General features: G+C 45.9%; 1 protein-coding gene across 3 annotated transcripts in view; it reads left to right on the top strand.

Moving 5' to 3' along the window:
* The window catches only part of LOC119953757 (alpha-1,6-mannosylglycoprotein 6-beta-N-acetylglucosaminyltransferase B-like), a 1,231,367-nt gene that overhangs the window by 1,056,517 nt on the left and 158,961 nt on the right, over positions 1 to 15,889 (top strand). For all 3 annotated transcript variants that reach the window (XM_038778343.1, XM_038778342.1, XM_038778344.1), the window contains one exon: positions 6,628 to 6,761. In XM_038778343.1, the coding sequence (XP_038634271.1) occupies positions 6,628 to 6,761 (134 nt within the window). The remainder of the gene's footprint in view (positions 1 to 6,627; positions 6,762 to 15,889) is intronic.

Raw genomic sequence — 15,889 nt, 5'->3', positions numbered from 1 at the left:
GGGAGGGGGGGAGGGGGGGGGGGAGAACAGCAAAACCTAAGAGGAAAGAAAGGTGAACCACAGGAGTGGAGGAGGGGGGAAGGCGGCAGAAGGAGGGGGAGGAGGGGAAGAGTGAAGAGACAGGGAACAATAGAGGAGAACCAGAGAGGTGGGGGGGAGGCAGGGGAATGATAGCCAAAAGGAGGGCATGGAAAACGATAACAAACTTGGCATTGACAGGAACAGAGAACAAGGAAAATCCAGGCGAAAGGCGGGAGGCACGGCTGAAGCGGAGGTGAGCGCGAGACGACAAGGGCAGCGAAATCCGTCCGGGAGAAGCAAGTGACAACACCAACACCAGACCCATTCACGTATTGCCCTCTGTAATTGTTTCTCCGGCACCCAAATATATATCTCCCTTCCCTGTTTACACCCCCCCACACCCCCACAAACAGATGCCAACTCATGTGTTATAAATCATATTGCCAATTGCACAGAGTTGCTGCTGTTGAGCTGGTGCAAAATACCTCACCAGTTATTTTATTTTATTTTTTATTTATTTTTTATTATTTTTTTTTATATGTTTGTGTGTGTCATTCTCTTCTATATATATATCTTATTCTGTGTACATAACGGTAAATATACTTTGTTCAAAAACCCAATAACCCTGTTAGGCAGGGAGGAAGTGGTCGAGCGAGGGAACCATGGTTTACTAAAGCAGTTGAAACACTTGTCAAGAGGAAGAAGGAGGCTTATGTAAAGATGAGACGTGATGGTTCAGTTAGGGCGCTTGAGAGTTACAAGTTAGCTAGGAAGGTTCTAAAGAGAGAGCTAAGAAGAGCCAGGCGAGGACATGAGAAGTCTTTGGCAGGTAGGATCAAGGATAACTCTAAATCTTTCTATAGATATGTCAGGAATAAAAGAATGACTAAGGTAAGAGTAGGGCCAATCAAGGACAGTAGTGGGAACTTGTGCGTGGAGTCCAAGGAGATAGGAGAGGTGCTAAATGAGTATTTTCCGTCTGTATTCACACAGGAAAAAGACAATGTAATCGAGGAGAATACTGAGATACAGGCTACTAGACTAGAAGGGCTTGAGGTTCATAAGGAGGAGGTGTTAGCGATTCTGGAAAGTGTGAAAATAGATAAGTCCCCTGGGCCAGATGGGATTTATCCTAGGATTCTCTGGGAAGCTAGGGAGGAGATTGCTGAGCCTTTGGCTTTGATCTTTATGCCATATTTGTCTACAGGAATAGTGCCAGAAGACTAGAGGATAGCAAATGTTGTCCCCTTGTTCAAGAAGGGGAGTAGAGATAACCCCGGTAACTATAGACCAGTGAGCCTTACTTCTGTTGTGGGAAAAGTCTTGGAAAGGTTTATAAGAGAAAGGATGTATAATCATCTGGAAAGGATAATTTGATTAGAGATAGTCAACATGGTTTTGTGAAGGGTAGGTCATGCCTCACAAACCTAATTGAGTTCTTCGAGAAGGTGACCAAACAGGTGGATGAGGGTAAAGCAGTTGATGTGGTGTATATGGATTTCAGTAAAGCGTTTGATAAGGTTCCCCACGGTAGGCTATTGCAGAAAATACAGAGGCATGGGATTCAAGGTGATTTAGCAGTTTGGATCAGAAATTGGCTAGTTGATAGAGGCAAAGGGTGGTGGTTGATGGGAAATGTTCTGACTGGTGTCCAGTTACTAGTGGTGTACCACAAGGATCTGTTTTGGGGCCGCTGCTGTTTGTAATTTTTATAAATGACCTGGAGGAGGGCGTAGAAGGATGGGTAAGTAAATTTGCAGATGACACTAAAGTCGGTGGAGTTGTGGACAGTGCAGAAGGGTGTTACAAGTTACAGATAAGCTGCAGAGCTGGGCTGACAGGTGGCAAATGGAGTTTAATGCAGAAAAGCGTGAGGCGATTCATTTTGGAAGGAATAACAGGAAGACAGAGTACTGGGCTCATGGTAAGATTCTTGGTAGTGTGGACGAGCAGAGAGATCTCGGTGTCCATGTCCATAGATCCCTGAAAGTTGCCACCCAGGTTGAGAGGGTTGTTAAGAAGGCGTACGGTGTGTTAGCTTTTATTGGTAGAGGAATTGAGTTTCGGAGCCATGAGGTCATGTTGCAGTTGTACAAAACTCTGGTGCGGCCGCATTTGGAGTATTGCGTGCAGTTCTGGTCGCCACATTATAGGAAGGATGTGGAAGCATTGGAAAGGGTACAGAGGAGATTTACAAGGATGTTGCCTGGTATGGAGGGAAGATCTTATGAGGAAAGGCTGAAGGACTTGAGGCTGTTTTCGTTAGAGAGAAGAAGGTTAAGAGGTGACTTAATTGAGGCATACAAGATGATCAGAGGATTAGATAGGGTGGACAGTGAGAGCCTTATTCCTTGGATGCTGATGTCCAGTATGAGGGGACATAGCTTTAAATTGAGGGGAGATAGATATAGGAAAGATATCAGAGTTAGATTCTCTACTCAGAGAGTAGTAAGGGCGTGGAATGCCCTGCCTGCAACAGTAGTGGACTTGCCAACACTAAGCGCATTCAAATGGTCATTGGATAGGCATATGGACGATAAGGGAATAGTGTAGAGGGACTTTAGAGGTGTTTCACAGGACGGCACAACATTGAGGGCTGAAGGGCCTGTACTGCGCTGTAATGTTCTATGTTCTATTGTAGCTTGTGCATTTATCAATTTTTAAAGGCTAAGTTATGCAGAAATATATTTCAATGTTGTTTGCTCTTGCTATGAAAATATTAGCAGAGAAATGGCCTAATTTTACGATGGCACAGTTAGATTACTTTAGCTTTGGATTTGCAGTGCCCATTTACAGGAGGCGCCCAACCCTATTTCTTGGCAATAATGTGTCAGATTTGTCGTTTTCATACTTATCAGAATATCATTCAGAATTCTATTCCGTTCTGCAGGAAACCTCAGTTCGAAGTTAACTGATTATACACAAAATCAGTTGCCTCGCGCCTCTCCAAATCTGCAATGATGCAGAAAACATGCCAAACATTTCCTGCCTACAGAAAATATGAATGGCGTGACTTAAATATTGCCATGGGAAACACAATTCCTTTCAGGTGCTGTAAGCATGGTAATCCCAAGAAACTGTTGATCTTTTGTCTCAGATTATAAATTGAAGTGACTGCAGTAGGATTAATTTTTTATTCTTCTTTCATAATATGTGGACGTCACTGGTGAGGCCAGCATTCGTTGTCCATTCATAATTCCGCTTGACAAGGTGATAGTGAGCCGGCTTCTTGAGCTTCTGCAACTAAACACGTGCGGGTACACTAACAGGGTTATTAGGAAAGCGGTTCATATTTTTGACTCCCTGGTAAAGGGCCGGCGATGTACATTGGTTTCAAGTCAGGATGCTGTGTGGATTGGTGAGAAACCTGCAGGTGGTGGTGTGCCCATGCACCTGCTACCCGTTTCCTTCTAGCTGTCCAGGTTTCTTATCTGGAAGGTGGTATCGAAGGAGCCTTGCTGAGGAGTTGCAGTGTGTCTTGTATAAGATACAAAATGCCTTAGGCAAAGGTACTTTATGGTGGAAGAAGTGAATGTTTAGGTTGTGGATGAAGAATAGATTGATAGGGCAGTAATTGGCCGGATTGGATTTGTCCTGTGTTTGTGGACAGGTCATGCCTGGACAAGATATTTCCGTCTGTTTTTGGTCCCATTACCTGAGGAAGGATATTATTTCTATCGAATGAATGTAACAAAGATCTGCCAGACTTATTCCAGTGCTGGCAGGATTGTCTTGTGAAGAGTAATTGGGGAAACTAGGCCTGCATGTCCGAGCATCAACCATGATCGAGTTGAATGGCAGAGCAGGCTCGATAGGATAGCACATGTCTTCAATACTCCTGCTGCTATGTTATAAGAACATAAGAACTAGGAGCAGGAGTAGGCCATCTGGCCCCTCGAGCCTGCTCCGCCATTCAATTAGATCATGGCTGATCTTTTGTGGACTCAGCTCCACTTTCCAGCCCGAACACCATAACCCTTAATCCCTTTATTCTTCAAAAAACTATCTATCTTTACCTTAAAAACATGTAATGAAGGAGCCTCAACTGCTTCACTGGGCAAGGAATTCCATAGATTCACAACCCTTTGGGTGAAGAAGTTCCTCCTAAACTCAGTCCTAAATCTACTTCCCCTTATTTTGAGGCTATGTCCCCTAGTTCTGCTGTCACCCGCCAGTGGAAACAACCTGCCCGCATCTATCCTATCAATTCCCTTCATAATTTTAAATGTTTCCATAAGATTCCCCCTCATCCTTCTAAATTCCAACGAGTACAGTCCCAGTCTACTCAACCTCTCCTCATAATCCAACCCCTTCAGCTCTGGGATTAACCGAGTGAATCTCCTCTGCACACCCTCCAGCGCCAGTACGTCCTTTCTCAAGTAAGGAGACCAAAACTTAACACAATACTCCAGGTGTGGCCGCACTAACACCTTATACAATTGCAACATAACCTCCCTAGTCTTAAACTCCATCCCTCTAGCAATGAAGGACAAAATTCCATTTGCCTTCTTAATCACCTGTTGCACTTGTAAACCAACCTTCTGTGACTCATGCACTAGCACACCCAAGTCTCTCTGAACAGCGGCATGCTTTAATATTTTATCGTTTAAATAATAATCCCGTTTGCTGTTATTCCTACCAAAATGGATAACCTCACATTTGTCAACATTGTATTCCATCTGCCAGACCCTAGCTCATTCACTTAACCTATCCAAATCCCTCTGCAGACTTCCAGTATCCTCTGCACTTTTCGCTTTACCACTCATCTTAGTGTCATCTGCAAACTTGGACACATTGCCCTTGGTCCCCAACTCCAAATCATCTATGTAAATTGTGAACAATTGTGGGCCCAACACGGATCCCTGAGGGACACTTATCTAGGCCAATAGCCTTTAATATGTAGTGCATTCAGATGTTTCTTGATTCTGAATTGACTGAAGACTGGCACCTATGATGCTGGGAATCTCAGGGGAAGGTCGAGATGGATAATCCATAGAAACATAGGAGCAGAAGTAGGCCATTCAGCCCATCGATCCTGCTCCTCTATTCATTACAATCATGGCTGATCATCCACTTGAATGCCTTTTTCCCACACTATCATCTTTATGTCATTGCTATTTAAAAATCTGTCATTTCTGCTTCAAAAATACTCAATGACTGAGTTCCATAACCCTTGGGGCAGAGAAGTCCAAAGATACACAAGTAGCTTCCCTCTTTTTTTTAAAATTGTGTCCCCGGTTCTAAATTCCCCCAACCAGGGGAAACATCTTACCTACATCTACCCTGTCGTAATTTTAGGTTTCATTCAGATAGCCTCATTTTCTTCAAAACTCTCAGACATGCAGGCCCAGTTTCCCCAATTTCTCTTCACAAGACAATCCTGCCATCGCTGGAACAAAAACATTCCTTCTATAGAAATAATATCCTTCCGAAGGTAATGGGACCAAAACATCAGGCAATATTCCAGGTGCAGTCTAACCAGTGTTCTATTGATTGAGCATCAACCATGATCAAGTTGAATGGCAGAGCAGGCTCGATGGGAAATGGCTTACTCCTGCTCCTATATTCTATATTTCTATACAATTGATTTCACTATTCTTCCTCTCAAACTATCTTGCGATATTGTTTGCTGCATCTGCATGTTGACTTTCAGGTGACCTATTGACAAGAACACCCAGGTCCCTTTGTACATCTACACGTTCTAATCCTTCGCCATACAAGTTTCTGGATCCACCAGACAGAAAAGGAAAGCTTTATCTGTACTTTTTAACATAAGAAACACGCAAAGAACCATTTTCCAGGCGGACATGAACTATTTGAGCTAGGTTTTGTGGTTTGTATTCCACTGAGGGGAACTAAAGTCTCTTAATATTCTCTAGCACAGGCATTGTCAAACTCAGGGGCGCGACCCGCGGGTGGGTCGCGGGCAGGTGTCGGGAGGGTCACGGAGCCGTCCGTCGCAGCGCTCCCGATCGCGCAAGTTCACCGCAACAGAGGCAGCAGCTGGCTTTTAATAATGCCGGCTGCGAGCGACCTTCAAAATTGCCAGGAACAGATCAATAAAATTCGGCCGCACTACGCATGCGTGCCCGATCATCGGTGCGCATGCGCAAAATGCAGTGCGACCGCATTCTTTTTTATATGGTCGCATTTTCTTTTCAAGTTCGGGGGCCAAAGGGACCAAAGGGCCAAAGGGACCATTGGGGCCAAAGGGACCCAAAACCATTTCCTCCATTTTTGTCAGCAACAAACAAGGTAAGGGAAAATGATGGGTCGCGCAGGTCAGCCGGCGTGGGTCGCAAAGGTCGGCCGGCGTGGGTCACGAAGGTCGGCCGGCGTGGGTCGCGAAGGTCGGCCGGGTTGGGTCCCGAAGGTTGGCCGGTTGGTAAAAATGGGTCCCCAGAAAAAAGTTTGAAAAACACTGCTCTGGCACATGCAGTGATAATTCCTGAACTGCAATATCGGTGATGTGTTCTTTGGTGTCCCTGATGAAAGTGTTGTTGATGAAGGTGTACATGCTTAGCAGTTCAGAAAAACTCTGCAGAGTTTTCACTTCGGTTCCACATATCCAGCATTAGCTTTTTACACTTTTGTTTTGATCTTTAGATGCAGGATCCGGGTGATCGATACGTTTGGCACAGAGCCGGCATACAATTTTGACGATTATGCAAACCTCCATGGTTACCGAACAAACTGGGGCCACTGGAATCTCAACCCGAAACAGTACATGACCATGTTCCGTAAGTAATCACTATATTAATGCCTCAAGAAAAAGCTAAGCAGTGCAGAAGAGCATTTCAGCAGCCCATGCCAGACCATTGGAACTACTTGCAGTTCTAAATTTTCTAAAGGTATTCTCTTTCCAATCAGGTTTGCTGCATTGTAGGCTAATATGTAATAATGAAAACTGCAAATTGCTTAAGAGTTTATCTTTGTTGCAATTGTAGATGAGCAAAATGTTATTGTTCGTTTTTAATAATATCTGACTGAACAAAGTCATTTGTGTCAAAAGCAAAGAGCTGGCCCAGTTTTTGAATAGTGTATTTAAAAGTCTATTGTCTTGGCCTGATTTGTGACTTTATTAAGCATATATATTTAGAAAGTCAGTTCAGGCACAGTGGTTAGCACTGCTACCTCCCGGTGCTGAGGACCCGGGTGTGATCCCGGCCCGGATCATTGTCGGGTGTGGAGTTTGCACATTCTCCCTGCATATGCGTGGGTCTCACCCCCACAGCCCAAAGATGCGCAGGGTAGGTGGATTGGCCACGCTAAGTTGCCCCTTAATTGGGGAAAAAAAGGAATTGGTTCTCTAAATTTATTAAAAATGTAAAGAAAAGTCAGTTCAGTGTGCTGAGTATTGCTTCACACATATTGCTTCAACTTAAAGCTAACTTCATAAGAAAAAAGTTTTTTTTTTTAAGAAGATACAGTTTAGCCATTTGTGATAGGCTTTTCATCCTCAGTTCCCCTTTGACCCCAAACTTAAACATTTACTCATAGTTAATAAATCTGATTGTTATGCAGTGCACGTCGAGCACTTAGTACTATACGCTTCCCCATTGGCCATGCAGGAATAAACTAGATTCAAAGAAAAATTGTTGAATTATCCTATTAGGTGGATATAAAATATTTATCAGCATATTTTACAGAAACAATTCTCTGCTGCAATTTTGTCTCTTTGTTCCCTTCACTACAATCAGATTTCTCAGCCATAAATATTTTTATACGAACTAAATAGGTTAAGCACCTAATTATAAAATATCATCAAACTCATTCATATCTGTTGTATATTACAAATGGTAAGGACTGTAAAGTCTTGTGAACTGCCTGTAAGCAGCAATGTAATGGAAAATTCCCCTCCAAGTCATGTTCCATCCTGATTTGGAACTATATCACTGTTCCTTCACTGTCCCTGGTTAAAATCCTGGAACATGAATTTCAGAAACAAAATGTTAAGTGGCCCATTTAAAAAGGTGGGACACCCCCCTCAGACTACATAACACTTTCACCAGCCTAGATGTTTCAAAGTGCTTTTTATACTTGATCTTCTCAATAACCTTTCATCAACTCTTATTTATTCATTGATGGGATGTGGACATCACTGGCTAAGTCAGCATTTCTTTCCCATCGCAAATTGCCCCTGAGAAGGTGGCGCAGAGCTAAATTCCTGAACCACTGAAATCTACGTGATTGATGCAGGTGCAACAGTGCTTTAGGGAGGGGATTCCAGGATTTTGATCCAGGAGGGCAGTATATTTTCAAGACAAGATGGTAAGTGCCTTGGAGGGGAATATCAAGATGGTGGTGTTCCCAGGTATCTGCTGTCCTTGTCCTTCTGGATGATATAGTCGTGGATTGAAAAGCTGCTGTCTAAGGAGCCTTGGTAAGTTCCTGCAGTGCATCCAATAGAAGGTATACATTGCTGCCACTGTGCATTGGTGGTGGTGCGAGTGAATGTTTGTGGATGAGGTGCCAATCAAGTGGGCTGTTTTATCCTGGTTGGTGTCAAGCTCCTTGAGTTTATTGGAGCTGCACTCATCCAGGCAAGTGGCGAATATTCCATCACACTCCTGACTGTGCCTTGTAGATGGTGGATAGACTTTGCAGAGTCAGGAAGTGAGTTACGCCCAACATAGTTTTGAGCCTCTGACCAGCTTTTGGAGCCAGAGTATTTATATTGCTAATCCAATTCAGTTTCTGGTAACTGGTGACCTCCAGAATGCTGTTTGCAGGGGATTCGGCAATGTCAAGGGACGATGGTTAGATTCACTCTAGTTGGAGATTTCCATTGCATGGCACTTGTGTGGTGCGAACGTGACTTGCCATTTGTCAGCTCAAGCCTTATTATTGTCCAGGTCTTGCTGAATATGGATATGGACTGCTTCAATCTCTGAGACGTCGCAAATGGTACTGAACATTGTGTAATCATCAGCAAACATCCCCACTTCTGATTATATAATGGAGGGGTGGTCGTTGATGAAGCAGCTGAAGATGAATGGGCCTAGGATACTCCAACAGCGATGTCTTGGAACTGAGGTTACTGAGCTCCAACAACCACCACCATCTTTCTTTGTGCCAGGGAAAACTGAAGCAAGCCAAGTGGTGTCTCCCTGATTCCCACTGATTCCAGGTTTGCAAGGGCATCTTTATGCTTCCCTCGACCAAAATCCACGTTGATATCAACGACAATCACTCTCACATCACAGCTGGAGTTCTGCTCTTTTGGCCATGTTTGATTCAAGGCTGTAATTAGATCAGTAGCTGAGTGACCCTGGCAGAACTCAATGTAATGAATATAAGAGATTGTCTCATTTTATAGTTTGTATTTTTGTAGTAATATTATTAAAACCTAGGTTAAAATACATACAAACAGTATGTCTGCTAGAGCTGTGATTAAAAGTGAGGTAATCAATGGTTTTTGCAGGGGAGGTGTTTTGCTAATATTAAAAGCAATTTTACCTATTTGCAGATAGAGAGCTTTTGTAATGTTGTGACAGTTTGACCCTGGCTAAAAGATTCAAGGCACATCCTGTAACAAGAGACAAAATGTTGCTGTGTGCAATTGATGTAGCTAATGGGAGGGTCCAGGTTTGTCTGGACAAAATATTTGATTCCAGGACGCTAAGCTGAGCAAAAGGTTTTCAGGTTAGTCCTTAACAAAAATGTCCCTCCTAGGACTCTGTACCAAGATAAGCAAGTAAAGCTGGTTGTTAACTTTATACACGAGTGATATGTGATATAGGTTCCGGGCAGGTCATATAGCCAGCGAAGGATCGCTCCTGAAAAGGGGCCATGCTACCACACACTTCCTTTTTATTTGTTTTCCACATTTCACTTGCTTAAAAGCTCTTGCATTTCAAACTTTTCCAAGTTCTGGTAAAAGGTCAATGACCTGAAAAGTAAGGTGGAATCTGCCGCTCTCAGCGGAGTCTCGTGCACAGCCCGAGAAAAACGGCGAGACACCCGTGCGGATGTTTTCTCGGAAATCCCACCCACCAAGAACTGCTGGCCCATCAGAGACTGGCAGTTCTTGAGTCTGGAGGAGAAGGCCGTGGCTGTTGCTGGACCAACAAACCACCCCAACCTCTCTTCTGCAACCCCCCCACCCCCCACACTGCTGCCGTGAGTCCCAGGATCACAGAGAACTAAGAAAAAGGTAAGTGCTGCTGGACCGGGGGTTGGGAGAGTTGTGTCCCACATGGTCGGGGTCATGGGGAGAGGGGGGCAATGGGGGTCAGCATCAGCTATCCCCTGGCCCATGTCCATACCCTCGACCATGCACAGATTACTGCAGATCATGGGGCCCCTGCCTCCTCACCCCCTATCCCCGCCCCTCCCCCCCAAACTTCAGCTGACAGTCCCCGGAGTTCAACCAGTCGTGAGGCCACACATCAGCAGACCTGCCTGGAAGTGAAGAGATTGCAGCAGAGGCAGGAAGAGGCCCTACAATTGCCGTTGAATGACCGATTAAGGGTCTCGAGTGGAGGCAGGGTGAGAAGGTTAACCATGGACCTTCATCTCACATCTGGTGGAGGTGGGAATGTATCAGTGTCAACGCCAAACCCACCTACTTTTCAGGCCCCAGAAACTCCTTTCTTGCCTCTCGCAGAAGCAGAGGAATCCGACCGTTAACTCGGTATCTCACCCCACAGGTGCCGCTGGCCTGCTGCGTCTTTGCAGCATTTTCTGTTTCTGTTTCAGATTTCCAGTGGGCTCAGTGTTTTGTTTTGGTAATACTGCTGTGCGTTAGCTTTCACTTTATTGGGAAGTCCACTGGAACTACTGGGTGAGATCTGAACTTCAAAACTCCTGAAACAGTTGTCACGCTCGATGCTGTAACGATTGACAAGCTTCGACTGCTGCAGCCTCTGCATTCTCACTCCTCTCAGAGTCTTATTTTCAGCTTTCGTCAAATTCTATTGTGGCACCCATCACATTGTTTTTACATCTTCCCCTTACAATATACTTTGCCATGGCAACACTGCATCAGAATCAACCCCCCGGATATCAAAGAAATCTGTTGGAAAAATATTTTCTTGCAAGCTGCAGGGCAAGGTTATATCAATTTTAAGTGGCTGGAGAAGATGCTCCACAGATATAACAGGGATCGCCTGGGTAGTGTATTTTCAGAAGACACCAATCAATACAGTAATTGATGTCTGCTGGTTGCATGTTGCATGCTAAGCAATGTCAGTCCTCCAGTCTAGCAATTCTATCTCGTTCTTTTAAGATTATCTGTCTTTTTTTTCATTTAATTCTGTTTTCTCTTTATTCTACCTATGCCTTTGTCCGTTTAATTCTTCCTCGTTCTTTGTTGTCTGTGACTTTTCTACAATTATCTTTTCACTCTGTGCCTTTCCTTGTCTTCAAAGCTGCTATTTCTGCACCTCGTTGTTTCGCATTTTATTTTTACATTCCCAGGATAATGTCAGATTATCGGCCGGTGCGTTGGCGGTGGATGGGGAGGTTAGAATCAATTGCGGAGACCTTCATTTGGAAGGAGGTCCAAACTCTGTGAAATCCATTGTGCATTTTAAAAAGTGGCATTTGCTCTCTGCTTAAGATTACATATGTCAGGATTCTTTATTTATACAAGTTGGGAAGTGATGTGTAACCGCACTAAGTTCACTGTCAGAGTGGGAAATCGTTACAAAGGAAAGGATTAATATTCCTTGGTAGTCGTCTATCTTTGCAGTAACTGTATTGATTTAATAGCAGCTTTCAGTGTCCTCAAGTGGTAATCAGGGACAAATCTTCCATAACAACCAAACTGGGTTGAAACACAGTCCTATAGTCCCATTTAATTGGGCTCCTTCCCCGACCTAGGTAACCCAAGGCTTGAAATCGACTTCAGCTAAAATTCTTTGCAGGCAGATTACACTTCAGCCGAGAGTCTTGGCCTACAAAATTCAATCTATTGTAAAGAATTTGCTGTTACATTAAAAAAGAATGTCTTTATGTTGATGTCAAAATCCACATTTGTTTAAATGGTGAAATGAATATTGATACTTTAGTGAGGCAAGTCCCTTTTGTAAGGGTTGCTCTCTCTGACAATGTGAGGGAGGTGAATTAAGATATACTCCTTCCAATAACAATCCAAGCAGGGCAGCACAGTGATGCAGTGGTTAGCGCTGCTGCCTCACGGTGCCAAGGTCCCAGGTTCGATCTGGACTCTGGGTCACTGTCCGTGTGGAGTTTGCACATTCTCCCCGTGTTTGCGTGGGTTATGCCGCTGTAATGTTCTTTGATTGGGCTGATGTGAACAAAGAGCATGAGACTTTTTTTTAATAAACAAAGCTATTTATCACTAACACTGCATTGCATTAACAAATAACTAAAATGTTTAAGATGAATGCAGTTGGAAATGAACGTCTATCACTAACTTACACGAAGATACTTTAAACTTCGACTGCTATCGACTCCTGACAAACTCCTGCTGATGGAGCAGATAGTGCATCCTGGGTCCTGGGGCTCTATACTCGCCCCACCTAGTGGTCGGATAGTAGAACTACAACAATAAAACATATAACTTTTAATACACATGCAGATCATAGAATTTACAGGGATGATGAACCACTCATATTATGTACAAATGAAAGACTATCTGTCATCGCAGCCCCCACAACCCAAAGATGAGCAGGTTAGGTGGATTGGCCACTTAAATTGCCCCTTAATTGGAAAAAATGAATTGGGTACTCTAAATTTCAAAAGAGGAACATTCAAAGCTGAGTGATCCAGGTTTTTCTAGCCTTTGGCATTCTATTGCTCTCCAATACCTCCATCAACGTTTATATAAGCAAAATAGTGTTTTTAAACTCTACATGAATATTAAAAAATAACATAGATTAATTATTATACATTTAAAATGGTGGCTCATCATCACCATTGTGATCACTCAGTCTGCTAGGTTTCAGGATTTGTGTGTCCTCGGTAAGTTAGCAGCACAGTCACAGAGCCAAGGGCTTTGGGAAGAGAGGACAAGTGTTGTACGAGGAAGGGGGGGTAGGAGGGATGGTTCTTGAGATAGGGATCTGCTCCCACTCCTCCTACTTTTGTTGCTTCTCCGCAGTATGGTTGATGCAGTCAGTGATTGACGGTGTTGCGGCTTGTTGGATGAGGCACTGCAACGTGGCACGATTTGCAGAAAATTGCTCCCACCCACGGATGTGAAAGTGTTCCCTTCTTGATGAGGCCTTCAGAGTGTCCTTAAAACTGTTTCTCTGTCCACCTTGGGATCAGGAGCCATCCTTAACTTGTGAAAAGAGGATTTTCCTTGGAAGCTGATTGTTTGGCATGCAGTTGCAATGTCCAGGCCAGCGAAGGTGCTTTCACAAAGGAATCAACTTTTGTGAGGATGTCGCCTGTCTTCACACTTGGCCTTGACCATCCTGCAAAGACATCGGTGGTGGAAATTCTCCTGCGTCCAGAGGTGCCTTTGGTAGGTGGCCATAGTCTCACTGCTGATGCGACCATCAATTCACTCAGAGACACGAGTTGAAGTAAACTGTGGCGTTAATCGACTTACAACTGAGCCTGCCTGCAACTAGCTGAACTGAAGGCAGGCTCGCAAGACCGCAGCACGTTATACTTCCGGTTGTAGGCGGAGCCATCGGCGGAGCCAAGGGCAGAGTCCTGTACATGCTCCTCATCTCCCCCTGTGGGCAGAGCTGCGCAACGGCTCACAGATGGAGCCCACAGGGACACAGTGATATACAGTGTGAATTTCTGTTATACATTCACCACATTCACCCCCTGTTAAAAAAATCAAGTCCGGCGGGGTGACGGGTCTATAAGTTTAGTCGGTCCGGTGCTCGAATCGTTCGCTGGGACTGGCGGAGCACCGGAGTTGCAGCCGCTTCAGATGGTTGTGCGCAGATGTTCGGTGTGAATCCGAGGGTGGACTCCGGGGGGTTCTTCCAGAGCTTCGTTCTTGACCGGTGTGATGGGTGAAAGGGGGCGCAGGAAACCTGTAGGTGCAGGGGTGCAGGGCGTGGGGGGTCGGGTGGGGTGTGGTGTGAGGGATACCTCGGCGGTAGTAGTAGTAGTAGTGGTAGATCCTGCAGGTGCCAGGTCCCGGAGGGAAACGGTGTCCTGTCGGCCGTCGGGGTGCTCTATAAATGCATAGTGGGGGTTTGAATGCAGGAGTAGGACCCTCTCTACCAGGGGTTTGTTTTATGTGTCCGGACGTGCTTCCGAAGGAGAACAGGGCCCGGTGTCCTCAACCAGGATGGAAGCGAGGCCCTCGTGGTAGTGCCCCTAGGGAAGGCAAATAATCGCTCGTGAGGAGTCTGATTAGTGGCCGTACACAGGAGGGACCTAATTGCATGGAGTGCGTCGGGGAGGACTTCCTGCCAGTGGGAGGTCGGGAGATTCCTGGACCATAGGGTTAGTAGGACGGTCTTCCAGACCGTCGCGTTCTCCCTCTCCACCTGCCCGTTCCCCCTGGGGTTATAGCTGGTAGTCCTGCTCGAGGCGATGCCCTTGTCGAGCAGGTACTGACGCAGCTCGTCACACACGAAGGACGAACCCCTGTCACTGTGGACGTAGCTGGAGAAACCGAACAGGGTGAAGACACTGTGCAGGGCTCTGATGACTGTATGGGAGGTCATATCGGGGCATGGGATGGCAAACGGGAAGCGGCAGATTCATCTATGATATTAAGGAAATAGATATTAAGGTTGGTCGAGGGGAGGAGCCCTTTGAAATCAATACTCAGTCGTTCAAAGGGCCGGGATGCCTTTACCAGGTGGGCCTTGTCTGGTCTATAGAACTGCGGTTTACACTCCGCGCGGATCGGGCAATTCCTGGTGACAGCTTTAACCTCTTCAGTGGAGAAAGGCAGATTGCGGGCCTTGAGGTAGTGGGCGAGCCGGGTGACCCCTGGGGAGCAGAGGTCATTGTGGATAGCCTGTAATCGGTCGTCTTGCGCGCTGGCGCATGTGCCGTGGGACAGGGCATCTGGGGGCTCGTTGAGCATCCCCGGACGGTATACAATATCATAATTATAGGTGGAGAGTTCGATCCTCCACCTCAAGATTTTGTCATTTTTAATTTTGCCCCGCTGCGAGTTATCGAATATAAAGGCAACCGATCACTGGTCGGTGATGAGGGTAGACCTCCTACCTGCGAGGTAGTGCCTCCAGTGCCGTACAGCTTCCACAATGGCTCGGGCTTGGTTTTCGACTGAGGAGTGTCGAAGTTCCGAAGTGGAGAGGGTTCGGGAGAAGAACGCTACTGGCCTACCTGCCTGGTTCAGAGTGGCAGCGAGAGCGACCTCTGAGGCGTCGCTCTCCACCTGAAATGGGACGGATTTGTCCACCGCCTGCATGTCCTCCTTAATGCAGTTGAAGGCCTGGCGGGCCGCGGCTGACAGTGGGAAGAGTGTAATCTTAAATAGTGGGCGGGCTTTGTCCGCATACTGGGGGACCACTGGGCATAGTAGGAGAAAAATCCGAGGCACCTCTTGAGGGCCCTGGAACAGTGAGGGAGAGGGTGTTGTCAGAGGAGGCGCATACGGTCAGGGTCAAATCTTAGGACCCCGTTTTCCACGACGTAGCCGAGGATGGCTAGTCTGGTTGTGCGGAAAACGCATTTAGCCTTATTATATGCGAGGTTGCGTTTTTGGGCGGTTTGGAGAAATCGGTGGAGGTTGGCGTCGTGGTCCTGCTGGTCGTGGCCGCAGATGGTGACATTATCCAAGTACGGAAACGTGGCCCGCAGCCTGTACTGGTCCACCATTCGGTCCATTGCTCGTTGGAACACCGAGACCCCATTCGTGATGCCAAAGGGAACCCGGAGGAAATAGAAAAGGCGGCTGTCTGCCTCGAACGCCGTGTAGTGGCGGTCCTCCGGGCGGATTAGGAGCTGG

The sequence above is a fragment of the Scyliorhinus canicula genome, chromosome 18, assembly GCF_902713615.1.
Source record: "Scyliorhinus canicula chromosome 18, sScyCan1.1, whole genome shotgun sequence".
Taxonomy (NCBI): Eukaryota; Metazoa; Chordata; class Chondrichthyes; order Carcharhiniformes; family Scyliorhinidae; genus Scyliorhinus; species Scyliorhinus canicula.
This window is presented reverse-complemented; position numbering and strand designations above follow the sequence as displayed.